At 49.8% G+C, this 19,228-nt stretch overlaps 2 protein-coding genes across 3 annotated transcripts in view; both read right to left on the reverse strand.

The window, feature by feature from the left end:
• Positions 1 to 18,127, reverse strand: part of LOC143989543 (uncharacterized) — a 32,398-nt gene extending 14,271 nt beyond the window's left edge. The window contains exons 1-8 of one of the 2 annotated variants that reach the window (XM_077489702.1): positions 18,057 to 18,127; positions 4,587 to 4,716; positions 4,383 to 4,502; positions 4,169 to 4,266; positions 3,852 to 4,079; positions 3,569 to 3,772; positions 3,340 to 3,489; positions 3,075 to 3,216 (exon numbers count right to left, since the gene is read on the reverse strand). In XM_077489702.1, the coding sequence (XP_077345828.1) occupies positions 3,075 to 3,216; positions 3,340 to 3,489; positions 3,569 to 3,772; positions 3,852 to 4,079; positions 4,169 to 4,266; positions 4,383 to 4,502; positions 4,587 to 4,593 (949 nt within the window). In that variant the 5' untranslated portion in view covers positions 4,594 to 4,716; positions 18,057 to 18,127. Of the gene's footprint in view, positions 1 to 3,074; positions 3,217 to 3,339; positions 3,490 to 3,568; positions 3,773 to 3,851; positions 4,080 to 4,168; positions 4,267 to 4,382; positions 4,503 to 4,586; positions 5,111 to 18,056 lie in introns of those variants that run through there. The other variant, XM_077489703.1, reaches the window with a different exon arrangement.
• The window catches only part of LOC143986894 (gastrula zinc finger protein XlCGF66.1-like), a 373,036-nt gene that overhangs the window by 50,742 nt on the left and 303,066 nt on the right, over positions 1 to 19,228 (reverse strand). The window lies entirely within an intron of this gene.

Here is a 19,228-nt window from a genome sequence, read left to right on the forward strand (position 1 = left end):
ACACTGGTTGGCACTGAAGGTGTCACTAACTGGCAGGTGGCACTGGATTGCACTGGCAGATGGCACTGGCAAGTGGCACTGGCAGGTGGCACTAACTGGCATTGGCAGATGGCACTGGATTGCACTGGCAGGTGCCACTGGATGGCACTGCTTGGCACTGGCAGGTGGCACTGGTAGGTGGCACTAACTGGCATTGGCAAGTGGCACTAACTTGCACTGGCAGGTGGCACAGGAAGATGGCACTGGCAATGGTTGGCACATGGCACTGGCAGGTGGCACTGACAAGTGGCACAGGTTGGCACTGATTGGCAAGTGGCACTGGATTGCACTGGTTGGCACTGGCAGGTGGCATTGGCAGGTGGCACTGGATGACACTGGCAGGTAGCACTAACTGGCATTGGCAGGTGGCACTAACTGGCATTGGCAGGTGGCACTAACTGGCATTGGCAGGAGGTACTGGATGGAACTGGCAGGTGGCACTGGATGGCACTGGCAGGTGGCACTGGATGGCCCGTGGCACTGGCACAGGTTGGGACTGATTGGCAAGTGGCACTAGATTGCACTGGTGGCGCTGTCATTGGCAGGTGGCACTGGGTTGCACTGGCAGGTGTCACTGGCAGATGGCATTGGCAGGTGGCACTAACAGGCATTGGCAGGTGGCACTGGATTGTACTGGCAGGTGGCACTGGCAGGTTTCACAGCCGATAGTGTAACTGTGAAACGGATTGCTCTCTGCAGTGCTGCAGCGTGTGAAACTGTATGGAGAGAGAGAAGCTGACAAATTCAGTTTGATGTCAGAGGTGGGCGGGACCCAGCAGCTACTCAGCCAATGATTGGGCTGCTTAAGAAAGGGGTGGGCCACATACGCGTATCGGCCCACCCATGTTCCCATTCCATTGGCTGGTGCTCGAAAGCTGGGTACCGCCCACCCCAACATCCAGCCTCAATTTTGACAGCTCCTCTCAGTTTCACACACTGTGGTGCTGCTCTGCCAACAGTGTGTGGAGAAGGGAGGAGGAAGTCAGCGGCTGCTGAGCCGCTCTCTTCCTGCTCCATCCCGACTACCAGACAGTGCTCTGTGTCTGGAGGGCCTCCACTTTCCCGGCCAAGAACCCACAGCCAGCCCTGTAGCAGAGGCACCTGTCAGTGACAAAAACCCAGGCGCCAGGGCACAATTTCTAGTCGCAACGGCGACCTGGAGCCTGGGATTTGTCGAGCCCCGTCATATATAATAATAATAAATATACCCAAAAGTAGGATATATGGGGATTTTACCTCGGAGTCACACATAAAGATATATGAGGGGTGGGGGGACTTTTTTTTCATGGCTATAATAATTTTAAATATAATGCACAACACTGGTAAACGTTTACATTATGTAATATTAATGCCTTCTATTACCTCCAGTCTATCAGCCACCACCTTCTCTGGGGTCAGATGCTGATCTTCCCTGCACAGAGACCTTAAAGTCATTGTAAATGTTGGATTTCTTTTTTTTTCCAAACAAACTTGTCATACTAACCTACTCTGTGTAATGGTTTTGCACAGAGCAGCCCTAATTCTCCTCTTCTACACCCACCCACTTCTGGCTCCTCCTGCCTTCAGAGCGCCTCTATAGGAATCTCAAAGTATAGTATAGAGTTCCCCTATAGGAAACTACTAAGTATAATATAGATTTCCCCTATAGGAATCTACAAAGTATAGTATAGAGTTCCCCTATAGGAAGCCACAAAGTATAGTATAGAGTTCCCCTATAGGATGGTAAAGTTCTGCCTTTAGAATAACTTGCTTCCTTCTCTTGCCCAGGACTACATGTCCCATAAGGCATTGCTCCTCACTCATTTACTGACATGTATTTTCTGATATGTAAAGAAATAACGGATTCTGTATGCAGGCCAATTAATCGACTGACCAATGAATTGTTTATGGCAATAATTGAAAACTATTTTCATAATCGATTATGACAATTAGTTGTTTCAGCCCTACATCTCTGAATCCCCTACCAGTTCATTTCTTTATTTATGGACCTTAGAGAGTGAGGAAACAATGAGAACTGTCTTTTATAGGAGTGACAGTGATGAGGGGATTATAGGAGTGTCCCCAACCCCTCTATCACGCATTGCCATCTTCCCACACAAGAAGTCCTGCACTTCCTTATTTAGTCCATGATTTAGTCATGAATAACAGAGAGGCCGAGCCCCACCAGGGGTCAGAGAGTGAGGATGGGGGGAGAACAACCAAGATGAAGGCTGGACTGATCCTGAAGACCACCATCACTGGGTTATTGACTCCTCTCTCATTATCACTTTCTGTTTAAGGTTCCAAAGTTTGAGAATGTCATCACATTATTATCAACATGTAGAAGTCTGTGCTCCAATCAAATCATCAGATATAAATTGTCCAGCTGGTAGGAAATGGGTGCAAAAGAGGAAAGGCCAATGTAATATACAACTTATTATATAGTATATAACAGTTAGGATTTTATAGTATCAGAATAATGTAATGTACAACATAGAATATATAGTGCAGGGGTCAGGAGTATGTAATGTACAATAAAATGTATATAGTGTAAGGGTCAGAACTCATAATATTGGTATTCAGTGGGAGCTTAAATGTTTAAATGAGACAAATTGCAGAGGTCCCAGACCGCTGCCTCCCATCTCCTGAGACTGCACTCAGTGACTTGGCTCTGAGACTATACAGACATATCCCTCCACCGGCACAGGCAAGTAATCCTGGGAGAATTGTTCTGTCAGATCTTGCCAAACCCGAGTATGGGGCAGAAGACCCAAAGCACCTCAGGTGCCTAGGTCTAGTAACATCTATTGTGAAAATGAACATTTTGCTGCCAGCTGAACCCCAGAATATCCATAAATCCAGTCTAGATACATACATTGTGTCTATAGCACAGAGAAATAAGATTATCCAAGAGAAATACAGGAATACAGGATGGGGAACACAGCTCAGGAAAGTGACCAGGGTATTACAGGCTGATATCACCCAGTCCCCGCTCTACTCTGGACCAATCAGTGAGCAGTATGCGTGGAGGAATGTATTTAGTGTTAATGACCCACCTGTGCTGATCTCTGCAGGAGTGTCCTCCTCTATAAACGTCCCCATTATTCCATTCTCCTCCATAGACTGCTGATCATCCCTCACATACATCTCTTCTTCTTCTGTTTTCACCTCAAATTCTATATCGATTGGATCTCCACTCTAGAGCAAGAAAATGAGAGAGAATATCATCTGTAAAATATAAGCTTTATTATTGTGACATCACATATAAAATCCAAACATTGTTTCCACAAGTCCATGTTCTAGATGCTCTGTCCCACCAACCTTGCAATACTGAGGGATGGTGTGATCTTCTGTAGAATCCCAGGAATACAGAGGACGGGGCAATATCTCTGGTGGGTTCCTGGCATTAGGCAGCTCCTTCACTCCGTACTCCTCTTTAACATCAATATTATCATCCCCGAGGTTTCCACTCTGAATATATAATAAAGCATTAATTGTAACAAACATGCTGTGTATAAATCATAGCTACCAATAATTTTCAATTGTCTACCTGATGATGGTGAGGGATGGTGTGATCTTCCTTTGTGGAATCCCGGGAATACAGAGGATGGGGACATCTCTCTGGTGGATTCTTGGTATTAGGTGGCTCCATCATATCATTGTGTCCTTCTGAAAACACCATAACTCCATACTTCTCATCCTCCTCTTTATACTCTTCTTTAACATCAATATTATCATCCCCAATGTTTCCACTCTGAATATATAATAAAACATTCATTGTAACAAACATGCTGTGTATAAATCAGAACTACCAATAATTGTCAATCATCTACCCGATGATGGTGAGGGATGGTGTGATCTTCCTCTGTAGAATCTCTGGAATATAGAGGACGGGGACATCTCTCTGGTGGGTTTCTGTAGTTGGATGACTCCACCATGGTGTCCTGGTACAGATATTTGTGTTCTTTTAAAAACTCTGACTTCTCCATCACCCCATCCTCATCATCCTCCTCTTTTATCTCTTCTTTAACCTCAACTTTAGAATCTCTCAGGTTTCCACTCTGAATATATAATAAAAATGACATCAATGGTAACAATGCAGATAATATACAGATCCCAATGATACTATCAGTGATTGTTCCTCATCTACCTGATGATGGTGAGGGATGGTGTGACCTTCCTGTGTGGAATCCTGGGAATACAGAGGACGGGGACATCTCTCTGGTGGGTTCCCATTACTGGATCCATCTGAAGGAAACACACACACTGACTGAATACATTGTTTCTATGTGTTTATCAGATGATGGGGGATCTAGGTGGACCCTCCGTGCTGCTCTCTCCTTTACAATAAAGTCTCCTCTTACCCGGTGATGTGAGGGGTGGCTGATTGTCCATCATGACGTCCTTGTAGAGAGCCTTGTGTCCTTCTAAATACTCCCACTCCTCCATGGAGAAATAGTGACATCCTGACACCTTATAGGAACCTGACACACAATGATAGAGTCACCATCAAGACACATCCCTTGTCTGTTACTGGATAATGTCCCAGAATTCCCAGCACCGCTCACCTCTCATCCATGATCCCTCTCTGGTGACTTCTAGAATCTTCTTTTTATTTCTCTATTCTATCAGGGAAGGAGGTGGAGGCAATGTGATGGTCATATGATCCCCAGACTGAACAGAAGGTAAACTCTAGATCTGAACACAAATAGTAAAATCAAATGATATTCCCAGAATACTCCTCACCTCACCATTCAGGTCTTCATTTTATTAAAGCCCCATTTCACACTAAGGTATAACACAGGGCCCCCATACTAAGCAGGTTCAAAGCTTGTTGCAGGCATTCTGTCATCATTACATACAACACAGGACCAACAGTTTCGCTACTCAGCCTTTTGGCTAAGATCAAGTGTAGTATCGACTATAGCCTTTAGGAGTGTCTCTGCTTCACAGCTAGGACAATGAGAACCACTTGTATCTATCCAAGCCATTAGGTCCTTGTGGGGTACCCTCTGCTCGGCCTTGTAAGATTGTTGATTAAATTCAGCTTCACCTACTTGCTGCTATTGGGCTAGAAGCTTAGCCCCCACAAGGAACGAGATTGCAGTCTTCCCTCCTCCCCCCCTCTCCACATTACTACCTCCGGGCAGTAGATGCTAGAGCCTTTGTAAAGGCTACAAAAAAGAGCGAAGACGTTGAGGAACCAGAAGGAAGCCGCCTAAGAACACCTAAAGCGACTTCCATCTCTGAGACGATGGGGAAGAGCGAAAAGGAGAACGGAAAGAACAAGTGGAACCCCGCTCCAGCCACTTCTTCTGAGGCCCCCGAGAATGTCGCTGCCTCAACCTCCACCCCCACCTTGGCCGGCGTCAGCCAGCCGAAACCAGCCAAGCCATGCTTGCCTGCAGACGGGCTCCCTACCCTAGAGCCTTGGATGAAGCAGACGGTTGTGCTGCAGCTGAGGGAGGTGGACGGAAGAGTCCCCGACATGATCCCGGAGATCTTCGGAAAGAAGATGATACTGGAGAAGGGGTTTAGCAAAGTGGAAACACTTTCGGTGCAGGCCTTCACAAAAGGTATTTTCTTTATAACTTTTGTGTCGTTCCAGGTCTGCAGAAGGTACTGGGAGATGGTGAAGACGAGTGCTCCTGAATCCTCTTTCTGGAAGTTTGCGGCGAACTGCCCCATAACACGGGACGAAAAAGTAGGTGACGGTGGCCATGAGGAGCCCCCATACCCTAGGTAAGGACATAGCCACTTACCTCCAGAGGTTTTGCACTGTGGTGAAGGACCCTGTCCGAATCCTTGATGCCAACAGCTTCTGGATAGGTAAGTGATCGGTGCTCTGCAAGTTCAGGAAGGACCCTTCGGGGGACATCCAACATCTGCAGCTGTGCTTCTCCCTGGGCATCTCCGCAGGAATCCTTTACTACCCCAGGATACCCTACACCTGTAACAGGTGTAGCCACACCGGACATATGGGTAAGGATTGCACAGAGCTTGCTTGCAGGTTCTGTAGGGTCACAGGCCACGAGACCAAGGATTGTCCAAGGTCCAAAGCCTGCAACCTCTGCAGAGCGGCCTATCATGTGTTTAAACACTGCCCCAAGAGGACCCGGTCTTATGCTGGAGCCCTGATCCAGGGCAAACCATCCGCCAGCACCGGGAGGAAGCAGCCGGAAAAAGCAAAGGAACCTCGGAAGACCACTGGTAAGCCCACCACCCCTACCCCCGCCCCTGCCCAGGCCCCAGCCCAGACCCCCTCCCCTGCCCAGGCCCCAGCCCCCCTGCCCCAACCCCTGTCTCCAGCACACCCCCACCCACCACCTCTGTGCTGGAGGAGACCCCCACCCCTCCCCCATCCATCCCGCACCTGTCCTCCCTGGAGGACTTCCCCGCCCTCCCTTCCACCCCCACCAGTGGACCCTCAGGAAGCCGGAAACGGAAGCCTAGAAGTCCAACAGCAGAGGAACCCGCCACCTCCACTAAAATGCCCAATGGGGACCAGTGCGACAGCGATGGACCAGAGCCAATAGTGGAGGACCTCGAGTCGGCGGGGGAGGAGGATGAGGGGGGAGAGTGATGTCTACATTCTCCAGGAGCGTGCACTTCCTCCTCTGAGGAGGTACACACATCTGACCTCCCAGTGGACCCTTGGTCCCTCCTACTGGTCCGGGGGTGGTGATTGTAAGTCTGCAGGGGTAGCTATTCTTGTCAGGGGTGGGCGCTTCACGGTTGACTCCATCCATGGGCTAGTCTGTGGCCGTCTTCTGGTCATAGAAGGATCATGGGTGGGAGAGCCAGTTTGGCTCATCAACGTGTACGTCCCCCCAGATAAGAATGAGTGGCTGGAACTTTTCCAGACCCTGCGGACCCAACTCGTCACCACCAGGGCAGTAGTAAACGGCGGTGATTTTAACTGTCCGATAGAAGAGGATGGGCGCAGCTCCAGCATGTACGCAAAACTTGATACTACATCTAGGCTGCTCAGGGAGATGATCTCGGAGGCTTCCTTGCAGGACGCCATGGGATCCATAGGGAAGGGTACCGTGAACTACTCATGGTGCCGACCCGATGGATTGGTGCATTCCAGGATCGACTTCATGCTCACTTCAAGAGCAGTCAAGCATCACGATTTCTCTATGATCCCCTGCTTTTTCTCTGACCACAGGGCTATTCACTTTTGGGGTGACCTAGGCGAGGGCTTTGCCCACGGACCAGGCTCCTGGAAGCTGAATAGTACCCTGCTGGAAAATGAGGAATTGATGGGGGAACTCCGGGAGGCCTATGCCACCTGGACAGAGGAAAAGCGATTCTTCGGAAGGGTAAGTGACTGGTGGGAGTTTGGAAAGTCAAGCTGTGCAGCTGTTTTCAGGCAAGGGGACGCCAGCAAGTGTGTGCCAGGAAGAGGGAACTCAGGAGACTGCAACGTCAGTAGCAGTCCCTGCAGGACCTTCATCACTGTGGCTGGGACGTTAGGCAGGACCTGGAGGACACCAAGAAGAGCCTGAAAGGGCACTTTGAGGAAGAATCCAGGCACATTTTCTTCCCTTGCCAAGGTGGAGAATCTTGAGAAAGGTGAGAAGTGTAACTCTTTCTTTTTCAGGAAACTCCACTCAGGACACACACCCTTGTCAGAGCTTTGTGACGAGACCGAAACACTCCAGAAGGGAAAAAGAGGCTGTGATGCAAGTGGTCAGCGACTACTACACCAACCTCTACTCCCCGAAAACAACAGACACACAGGCAGCCTACAGGTTCCTGTCAGGTATCTCTAACCCAATTGATCCTGCAGGTTCATCGGCCATCAACACCCCCTTGGTGTTGGAGGAGCTGTACTCTGCCGCTAAATCCTTTAGGCGGGGCAAGACCCCGGGCTGCGATGGTCTCCCAGTTGAACTTTATGTAACGCTGTGGGATCTCGTGGGCCCGGACCTGCTCGAGCTTTACGAGGAGATGGTGGTGGAGGGCAGAATGCCTCCGACACTGAGGGAGGGGGTGATCACGATTTTGTATAAGCGCAAAGGGGAGAGATCGGACCTGAAAAACTGGCGTACGATCTCTCTTCTGAACGTGGACTACAAAATCCTCGCCAAAGTTCTGGCCAACAGGCTGAAGTCTGTCCTCGGACAGATCATCCACCTGGATCAGACTTGTGGCATTCCTGGTCGCAGGATTGCGGACAGCCTTGCGCTTGTCCGGGACACGGTCCAGTACATTCATGGCCGCCGTGTACATGCGGCCCTGGTCAGTCTTGACCAAGAGAAGGCCTTTGACCGTGTCTCTCATGAGTTTATGTGCAGCACTCTGCGCAGGTTTGGTCTTGGGGAAATGTTTTGTTCGTATGTAAATGTAATTTACAACGATATCTGTAGTGTGGTCTTGGTGAACGGTTGGAAAACTGACCCCTTTTCAGTGTTGTCTGGGGTCAGACAAGGCTGCCCTCTCTCACCTCTGTTGTCTGTTGTATAGGGCTCTTCGCCCGAAGCATCAGGCGGAACCTAGAGATCAGAGGGATCACCGCACCAGGACCGGACAGACGGGAGGTCAAGTGCTCACTCTACATGGATGATGTGACAGTGTTCTGTGCCGACCGGCACTCCATCGACACACTCGCCCAGACCTGTGAGGACTTCAGCCAAGCTTCAGGGGCAAAGGTCAACTGCAGGAAGTCATGCTCTTCGGAAAGTGGTTCCTGCCTTCTTCTGCACCCATGCCCTTCAGCATCAAAGCAGACTTCATCAAAATTCTCGGAGTCTGGTTTGGAGCAGGCGGTGCAGCCCTGAAGTCCTGGGAAGAAAGACTGTCTAAAATGCGACAAAAGTTTGGACTTTGGAGCCTCCGAGAACTCACCATTGAAGGTAAAACACTGGTACTCCGCAGCGAGAACCTCCCTGTGTTGCAGTACCTCGCCCAGGCCTGGCCCCCCCGGGTTAACACCTGCAAGGCCATCACCATGGCGGTGTTTCACTTCACCTGGAGCTCCAAAATGGACAGAGTAAAGCGGCCGGTTATGTTCAAAGAACCCCTCGAGGGCGGTAAGGGCGTGCCTGACATCACCACTCTACTGAGGGTGTTCTTTGCCTGTAACTGCATCTGCAGAACTTTGGTGGACAGAACTGTAGACTCTGGTGGTAACTCCATGTCCCGTTTTTTCCTTCTGCCTCTTTGGAGGTCCCTTGGATGGGACAAATGGGACAGCTCCATCCTCTACAACTGGGACACTCCTTGGTACTACTTGGACACTTTCAAGTTTATCAAGGAGCTGGGGCTACATGGAGTGAAGCCCGACTTGTGAAAGCCAAAAACTATCCACAAGTTGATTAGAGCATCGGATATTGTTGAGACTGTTCCAGGCCTCCCTTCAGCCACTTGCAAAGTGGTCTGGAGGAATGCTTCTTCAAAGAGACACACCAACAGGCACAAAGATCTGGCATGGATGGCAATCCAAGGGGGGTTGCCACTCAGGACATTCATGCATGCCAGAAACCTGTGCAGATACAGACACTGCCCCTTTTGCATCATCCAGGAGGAAACTGTTCTGCATGTTTTCTGGGAGTGTCCCTTTGTACAGGGCCTGTTGAGGGCTCTGGAACCTGACCTCAAAGACTTTGATGCACAGACTGCTATCACACACTTTGGTGTGTTGAACGGACTCTTTTGTGGAACCCATTCACAGGAGGACATTGACAGTGCCTGGCGGGTGCTGTGTTGCTTTAAGGACGCTGTTTGGTGTGCCAGAAAGCGCCTCATCCACCAGAGGGAGAGGATGTCCATCGAGGACTGTCACAGACTGATTCACAGTCTGCTCAGAGACTATCACCTGATGGACTTTAAAGGAGGAAGAGGAGGTCTGAAGATTTCCCCTCCCCCCCCACCACTATGTATCCTTTGGCAGTTCAATAAAGCTTCGGGCCTATGAACTTTTTCCCCTCCCTACCCCACCTTCTCCACCCCCCCCCCCCCCCATCACACCTGTTGCTTATTGAAATGCCATTTGACTTTGACTATGACAGTATGACCTGATTTTTCTGACATGTTTTCTGTAATGCTTTCAGGGTAATGCGGCGTCATGCATGATGTGATGTTTCGGGGTATTATTACTCTGCGCAACACATCAGGCATCATACCGCAGGATGAATGTAATTTATTTGTATGCTTGGAACTGTATTGTTATGTAGTGCATTTATGAGCTGTGTCGCAGTACAGCGTGGAATGTACCCTGTTCAAAGTATTTGTTTTTTGTATATTTTTTTGTAAAATAAAGTATACATTTTCAATCAAAAAAAACTTTGTTAGTGAGGATGCCAAGGGTCCGCTCACATCTTAAGAGCATCAGAAAACAAAACAAGATGGAGGGACTTTGGAAGAAGGAGCTGATAGGTCAGTGTGATGTCATAGGAAACCCTGACTCTGATTGGAGGGACATTGGGAGGAGAGGCTGTGAGGTCAGTGTGATGTCATAGGACATATAGACTCTGGACGGAGGGACATTTGGATAAGGCGTTTGAGGGGTCCTCTATATGAGGCTCCCATGGAAATCAATTCATTGTTCCTGGGTGTGTCCTACCACTCCTAAACTGAAGAGTGAACTTTGACCTTTACCATACAGAAATCTGTCAGGAACCTGTGAAAGTAAGCTCTCATGTGATCAGGTGACATGCGGAGGAACGGAGTGTAAATAGCAGACAATTTTCTCCAGAGCTCCTAATGGTGGGGATGGATTTTGCTGAGTGCTGGTGCCAAGTTTCCACCCCCCCAGGATCACTGCAGGTGTAGCGAAAAGCTGTGTAAGAGGTAGGGATGAGCTTCGTGTTCGAGTCGAACATACGTTTGACGCGAACATCGGCTGTTCGCCCGTTCAGCGAATACCGAACGTTATGGGCCGTTCGCGACTAATTCGCGTGGAGCTCACGGCCCACAATGCACTGCGCCATCGCAGTGCATTGCTGGCTCATGATTGGCCAAGCATGCACTGTGACCCCGCATGCTTGGCCAATCACAGTGCCAGCAGCGAGGAGAGCCATGATTGGCCACAGGCAGGATGCCTGTGGCCAATCATAGCTCAGGCTGTGTAGTACACGCCCCACACTATATAAGGCCGCCAGCGCGGTGGCCTTGTGTAGTGTGTTGGCGTCTGTAGGAGTTATTGGGTGTTCTGTGTACCTTCAACATAGTATACACCATTCATTATCGGCCGATTTTTCGTTCTTGCTCTTCTGTAGTGGTTGTTGTCTGCGTGCCCTGACCGCAGAATACACCGCTATATCCACCTATATAGCTAGCTATCTTGCTCTTTTTAAATAGAGCTTGCAGTCAGTTGTAGGAGATTGCGGTCAGGGCAAGCAGACAGCACGCACAATCTCCTACAACTGACTGCAAGCTCTATTTAAAAAGAGCAAGAAAGCTAGCTATATAGGTGGATATAGCGGTGTATTCTGCGGTCAGGGCACGCAGACAGCACCCATAATCTCCTACAAATGACTGCAAGCTCTATTTAAAAAGAGCAAGATATTTTGCTATATAGGTGGATATATCGGTGTATTCTGCGGTCAGGGCATGCAGACAGCACGCACAGAATACACCGCTATATCCACCTATATAGCTAGCTATCTTGCTCTTTTTAAATAGAGCTTGCAGTCAGTTGTAGGAGATTGTGCGTGCTGTCTGCATGCCCTGACCGCAGAATACACGGCTATATCCACCTATATAGCAAGCTATCTTGCTCTTTTTAAATAGAGCTTGCAGTCATTTGTAGGAGATTGTGGGTGCTGTCTACGTGCCCTGACCACAGAATACACCGCTATATCCACCTATATAGCTAGCTATCTTGCTCTTTTTAAATAGAGCTTGCAGTCAGTTGTAGGAGATTGTGCGTGCTGTCTGCATGCCCTGACCACAGAATACACCGCTATATCCACCTATATAGCTAGCTATCTTGCTCTTTTTAAATAGAGCTTGCAGTCAGTTGTAGGAGATTGTGCGTGCTGCCTGCGTGCCCTAACCGCAGAATACACCGCTATATCCACCTATATAACTAGCCATCTTGCTCTTTTTAAATAGAGCTTGCAGTCAGTTGTAGGAGATTGTGCATGCTGTCTGCGTGCCCTGATCGTAGAATACACCGTTATATCCACCTACATAGCTCTTCTCTAATTGAGCCATCTGCCATCTGCAGGATTTAGTGGGTGTTGTGTGTGCCTCCAGCACAATATACACTACCCAATTGCTAGTTTTCCCATCTCCCTTCAGGCCATTACCATGTCTGGAAGGCCAGCAAGGAGAGGCAGACAGGCGCAAGCTGATTAAAGTGGGCAAGCAGGCTCTGTGTCTAGAGACAACAGTGCTGGTCATGGACACGGTGCATCGTCATCATCAGCACGTGGCCATGGGACACGCTTGTCCTTCTTTTCGGCAGCTGGACATGTTGAGGCGCAACATGCCGAAGACTTGGTAGAGTGGATGACCAAGCCCTCTTTATCCTCCTCATCTTCTCTCACCCAGGCTCAGGGTACTAGCAAAGCAGCTCCCTCCTCTTAATGTCATCATCAGTGACTCCTTCCCTAGACCCACCACGTCCTCCTGAGGAGTCTCCTGAACTCTTTGAGCACAGTGTTGGGTACATGCTCCAGGAGGATGCCCAGTGTTTTGTAGGCTCTGATGATGATACTCAGCTAGAGGAAGGCAGTAGCATGAGCGCAGAGAGAGGGGATGCTCAAGAAGGACAGCAATCTGGCAGTCATGTTCCACAAGCTGCAGCATACTGCCAGGTTTGCTACAGCGATGAAGAGGGAGGGGACGATGAGGGTACTGACTCCACGTGGGTGCCTGGTAGGAGAGAGGAGGAGGAGGAGGCACATGTCCAAGGAGGCAGGATGCCCTCTGGGGGCCAGCTTAGGGGCCGCACACCGACTGAATCACACCGCAGAGCTATGCCTGTGCAGGGCGCTGCCTCTGCACGTTATTCTAAAAGTTCTTTGGTGTGGGCCTTTTTTGAGAGGAGTGCATCAGATCGCACCGCTGCTATTTGCAACATATGTCTCAAGCGTATTTCGCTTGGCCAAAACATCAGCCGCTTGGGCACCACATGCTTGACCAGACATATGTTGACCTGCCATGCAGCTCGTTGGCAAGCGTACCTCAAAGACCCACACCAAAGAACAAAGCGGACCTCTCCTTGCTCCTCATCAGCTGGGATCTCCAACCCCACTAGACCTTCAGTCCTCTCTGAAACCTGCTCTGAGAGGAATGAAGGTGTAGAATTAGGTGTGTCAAAGCCAAGTGCTTCCGGGCACTCTGCTAGCAGTACACCCACGTCCGATTATAGCAGGCAAATGTCCCTGCCCCAGCTGCTGGACCGGCGAAAGAAGTTCACTCCCAGCCATCCACATGCCCAGCGGTTGAATGCTAGCTTGGCTAAATTGCTAGCACTTCAACTGCTGCCTTTTCAGTTGGTAGACTTGGCCCCCTTCCGTGAGTTTGTACAATGTGCGGTTCCTCAGTGGCAGGTCCCCAAACGCCACTTTTTCTCACGGAAGGCGATTCCGGCTCTCTACCGGCATGTGGAAGGCAATGTCCTTGCCCCGCTGGACAGGGCAGTCAGCGGTAAGGTGCATATTACCGCTGACTCATGGTCCAGCAGGCATGGACAGGGACGTTACCTGTCTTTCACGGCCCATTGGGTCACTCTTCTGGCAGCTGGGAAGGATGCAGGACAAGGTGCAGTAGTGTTGGAGGTTGTTCCGCCACCACACCTCCAAAATGCTACTATTGGTTGTGACACACCTCTCTCCTCCACCCCTTCCTCTTCTTCTTCCTCTATGGCCTCTTCCAGTGCTCTGTCCTCAGAACCAGCGGTGCTCCGTAGGCGTTCCAGGGGCTACGCAAGTACGCAGGCAAAATGATGCCATGCCGTGCTTGCGCTGGTTTGTTTGGGGGACAGGAGCCACACTGGGGCAGATGTTTTGTCAGCTCTGCAGGGGCAGGCAGAGAGGTGGTTGACGCCATGCCAGCTTAAGCCAGGAATGGTGGTTTGCGACAATGGCACCAACCTCCTCTCCGCCCTGTGTGGCTCACTTCCTTAAGCTGGTGGTGCAGCGGTTCTTGGGCAGGTACCGGGGCTTACAGGATGTCCTGAAGCAGGCCAGGAAAGTCTGTGTGCATTTCCGCCGACCATTTAATGCCTGTGCTCGGCTGGCTGAGCTCCAAAAAGGCTTGAACCTGCCCAAGAACCGCCTTATATGTGACATGCCCACCAGGTGGAACTCAACGTTGGCCATGCTGCAGCGGCTGCACACGCAGCAGAGGGCCATCAATGAGTACCTGTGCGACTACGGCACCAGGACAGGGTCAGGGGAGCTTGTTTTTTTCTCACCACGCCAGTGGGGCATGATCAGGGATGCATGCACTGTCCTGTCACCGTTTGAGGAGGCCACAAGGATGGTGAGCAGCGACAGTGCATGCATCAGTGTCACTGTACCTCTTGTCCACCTCTTGGAGCATACGCTGTGTGGAATATTGGACAGGGCACTTGAGGCAGAACAGAGGCAGGAAGAGGAGGACTTCCTTGCCTCTCAAGGCCCCCTTTATCCAGACAGTGTTCCTGCTGTGCCACCCATCACACAGGAAGAGGATGAGGAGGAGGAGGAGGAGGAGGAGGAGGATGATTGTGTCAGCATGGAGGTGGAGGCTGGCACTCAGCATCAGCAGCAGTCTTGTAGGGATGATTTGCAGTCCCAAGAAACCCGTGGACTTGTACGTGGCTGGGAGGAGGTAGCTGCGGATCATGTTGTCCTTAGTGACCCCGAGGACTCCGGACCGAATGCCTCAGCTAACCTACGCTGCATGGCCTCCCTGATCCTGCAAAGCCTGCGGAAGGATCCTCGTATTCTTCTGATCAAGGAGAGGGACCATTACTGGCTGGCCACTCTCCTTGATCCACGGTACAAGGGTAAGGTTGCCGACCTTATCTTGCCGTCGCAGAGGGAGCAGAGGATGAGACATCTCCGGGGAGGCCTTGCAGAAAGGTCTGTGCAACGCGTTCCCAGAGACTGGGAGGTTACAAACTCCTGGTCCTGGACAACGTGTTGCTGAGGCATCGGTCAGAAGGAGTGGTGGAGAAGGTAGCCGTCTGACCGATGCGTTCAGACAATTTTTTAGTCCGCAGCCCCAATGTATGATCGGTTCCAGCAACCATCGCCAGCGTCTGATTTACATGTTGCAGGAATACCTAGGGGCAATGTCAGACTTGGACACCTTTCCCACCAAAAATCCTCTGGCTTACTGGGTCTTGAGGATGGATCACTGGCCAGAGCTTGCACAGTATGCAATTGAGCTACTGGCCTGTCCTGCATCCAGCGTTCTTTCGGAACGCACCTTCAGTGCTGCTGGTGGCTTTGTTACCGATCACAGGGTGTGCCTGTCCACCGACTCAGTTGATCGACTGACCTTCATCAAGATGAATCAGTCTTGGATCACCCACAGCTACCAAGCACCTGAAGCTGATGTAACCGAATAATTTTTTTTTTAAATATCACATCCCTTCAAGACTGCCTATGCTGATGCTGAGTGACTGTCCTGTTATGTTGATTGTCTATCCTCTTTCTCCTCCGCTGATATGATGGAAGAACATTTTTGGTTCTGGGTGATGCCACCAGCCCAATTTTTCTGCCCCTGTTTAACAGGGGCGTTTAATTACAATTTTTGATGCAATGCTTTGCAGCAAGGCTCATTCTTGCACCTTAAGTAGAGTATATGGGAGAGATTGCAGTGTCATGGCACCAGCACCAGTGCCAGCAGCCTAATTTTTCTACCCCTGTTTAACAGGGGCGTTTAAATACAATTTTTGATGCAATGCTTTGCAGCAGGGCTCATTCCTACACCTTAAGTAAAGTATATGGGAGAGGTTGCAGTGTCGTGGCACCAGCACCAGCAGCCCAATTTTTCTGCCCCTGTTTAACAGGGACATGCAATTACAATTCTTGATATAATATTTCACAGGAGGGCCCATTCCTGTGCCCACCCAGAGTAACTGTGAGGACTTATAGTGTTGTGGCACCAGCACCACAACCACCAAAGGTCAATTTTTCTACCACTGTTCAACAATGGCATGTAATTACAATTCTTGATATAATCGTTCACAGCAGGGCGCTCCAGCGCCCACCAAGAGTCACTTTGAGGGCTTACAATGTTGTGGCAACACCAACACCTTGTTCCGCCATTTCTGCAGAAAATATAGGGCAGGCCCCTACTTTCAAACATCCAACTTACAAACGTCTCCTACTTACAAACGGAAGGAGACAACAGGAAGTGAGATGAAAAAAGATGGACGGCAAAACAAATTATACAGGGGTGAAAACCCTTCCCTATGTTTTCCAAAAAGCTTAAAAATAGATTTTTTGACTGGAGCTACAGTTTAAAAATGTACCAGTTGAAAATTACAAACAGATTCAACTTAACACAACAAACCTACACAGTCCCTGTCTTGTTTGTACCGCCTGTATACTGCTGTTCTGAGTATATAGGGCCTGGGTACGGGGTTCCCCTTAATATCCGTACAAGACCCAAAGGGGCTGGTAATGGGCAGGGAGGGCTACCCATGCCATTTTTCCCACTGATTTTCATCCATATTGCCGGAACCAGATATAACATTAAAACCGCAAGCAGTTTTAAATGACGTTATTTCCGTTAAATGTCATTTTGTGCAGGGACTGTTCTAAACACAGGAAACACGTGGCACTTCACAGGCATACTATAGACACCCCCCAGGCACGATATTTAAAGGAATATTTCAAATTTTTTTTCACTTTAATCGTCATTAAAATCAGTGCTCCCGGCAAAACTGACATTTGTAAAAACATTTTAGGCATTAACTCATGTCCCCTGGGGCAGGCGCCAGGTCCCCAAACCCTTTTTAGGACAGTATCTTGCATATTAGCCATTAAAATTAGCATTTTTTATTTCGAACGTTCGAGTCCCATAGACTTCAATGGGGTTCTAAAGTTCGTACGAATTTTCGGTCCGTTCGAAAGTTCTGGTGCGAACCGAGCCGGGGGGTGTTCGGCTCATCCCTAGTAAGAAGATATGGAGGAGAGATGAGGAGGAGATCCAGGAATCAGGATAAAGGTCAGGACAAGCAACAGACGAGCGCATCCTAGAGATGAAGCCGGGGTCACTACACAGAAAATCACTCCAAGGAAACAACAGGCAGGACGAGGAATAGCAAGAAGGAGCTCAGAGACCAATGAGAATATTGCTCAGCCAATGGGAGATTATCTCAGCATGACATACATAATGAAGGAGATGGGGGGGGGGGGAAGTCACTTAAAAAGGGAGTCCACCTAAAAAAAAATATTAAAAGCCAGCAGCTACAAATACTACAGCTGCTGACTTTTAATAAATGGACACTTACCTGTCCCAGGGTCCAGCGATGTCGGCAGCCGAAGCCAAGTAGTTGCTCGGTTCTCGGGTGCTTCTGCCGCCATTCTCATTGGGGGAATCAGGAAGTGAAGCGCTGAGGCTTCACTTCCCGGTTCCCTACTGAGCATGCGTGAGTCATGCTGCGTGTGGTAAGTGGTCCCCGCTATCTCCTGGGACCTGTGTTTCCCAGGAGACAAGGTATCTGCACCCCACTTAAAAGTGCCAGTTGTGGCACCGGAGGGGGGAGGAATCAGAAAAGCGGAAGTTCCACTTTAAGGTGACCACAGATACATGGAAATTCAGCTGGCACAGCAGGGATCGGTCACATTTCCATCCATGTGTGGTCACTGCCGGATAAAAGTCACTCCATCAGCGGCTGCAGCCAATAGCTTCACCACTGATCTGTGTATTCTGAGAGCGGAGGAGCGCCCCCCATTGTCAGAATACAATAGTGCAGCGGGGAGGATTCCCCCATCCCCCTCCAATGCGTGGATGGGGGAATCACTTCAGTTTTTCCTCTCATGGATGAACGATAAAACTGAACCATGTATGACCAGCTTTGGAAGCAAAATACATTAATCATCATCTGATCCCCCTGGAGGGGTTAATCTACATATTACCTCCTCTGCCGCCAGATCCAGCAATGTCTTCTCTCTACGTCCTTCCAAATGGGATGTCTGCCAGTACCTGACATCACTTCCTGTCTGTATCTGACATCACTTCCTGTCTGTATTCCATAGAGACTTCCTGTCTGGGTAGAGGTGAGATCACCACCTTGTGGAGCTCAGAGGAACTGCAGCCCTGAGAAACATCTCATAGTGTGAACAAGGCCTTGTGCTGTGTGTGTATGTACTGTATATCATTCCCCTTTTTCTCCTCCCTGAGTGTGTATGAAGAGGCGGAGCTCTGAGTGTGTATGAAGAGGCAGAGTTCTGAGTGTGTATGAAGAGGCGGAGCCCTGAGTGTGTATGAAGAGGCGAAGCCCTGAGTGGGTATGAAGAGGCGGAGCCTTGAGTGTGTATGGAGAGGCGGAGCTCTGCGTGTGTATGAAGAGGCGGAGCCCTGAGTGTGTATGAAGAGGCGAAGCCCTGAGTGTGTATGAAGAGGAGGAGCTCTGAGTGTGTATGAAGAGGTGGAGCTCTGAGTGTGTATGAAGAGGCGGAGCCCTGAGAGGGTATGAAGAGGCGGAGCTCTGAGTTTGTATGAAGAGGAGGAGCTCTGAGCGTATATGAAGAGGCGGAGCTCTGAGTGTGTATGAAGAGACGGAGGCCTGAGTGTGTATGAAGAGGCGGAGCTCTGAGTGTTTATGAAGAGGCGGAGCTCCTGCTTGAACAGCGGAGGTGTCTAGGAGGGAGACTGACAGAAAGCGCAGCAGACTTGCAGGAGTGAGCGAATGAGCCCTGAATGTGTATGAAGAGGAGGAGCTCTGAGTGTGTATGAAGAGGCGGAGCTCTGAGTGTGTATGAAGAGGCGGAGCTCTGAGTGTGTATGAAGAGGTGGAGCTCTTAGTTCATATGAAGAGGCAGAGCTCTGAGTGCGTATGAAGAGGCTGAACCCTGAGTGCGTATGGAGAGGCGGAGCTCTGAGTATGTATGAAGAGGCAGAGCTCTAACTATATATAAAGAGGCAGGACTCTGAGTATGTATGAAGAGGCGGAGCTCTGCGTGTGTATGAAGAGGTGGAGCCCTGAGTGTGTATGAAGAGGCGGAGCTCTGAGTGCGTATGAAGAGGCGGAGCTCTGAGTATGTATGAAGAGGCAGGGCTCTGAGTATGTATGAAGAGGCGGAGCTTT

This window comes from Lithobates pipiens, unplaced genomic scaffold (genome assembly GCF_037356315.1).
Source record: "Lithobates pipiens isolate NorthernLeopardFrog02 unplaced genomic scaffold, aLitPip1_a1.2 Scaffold_18, whole genome shotgun sequence".
NCBI classification, from domain to species: Eukaryota; Metazoa; Chordata; class Amphibia; order Anura; family Ranidae; genus Lithobates; species Lithobates pipiens.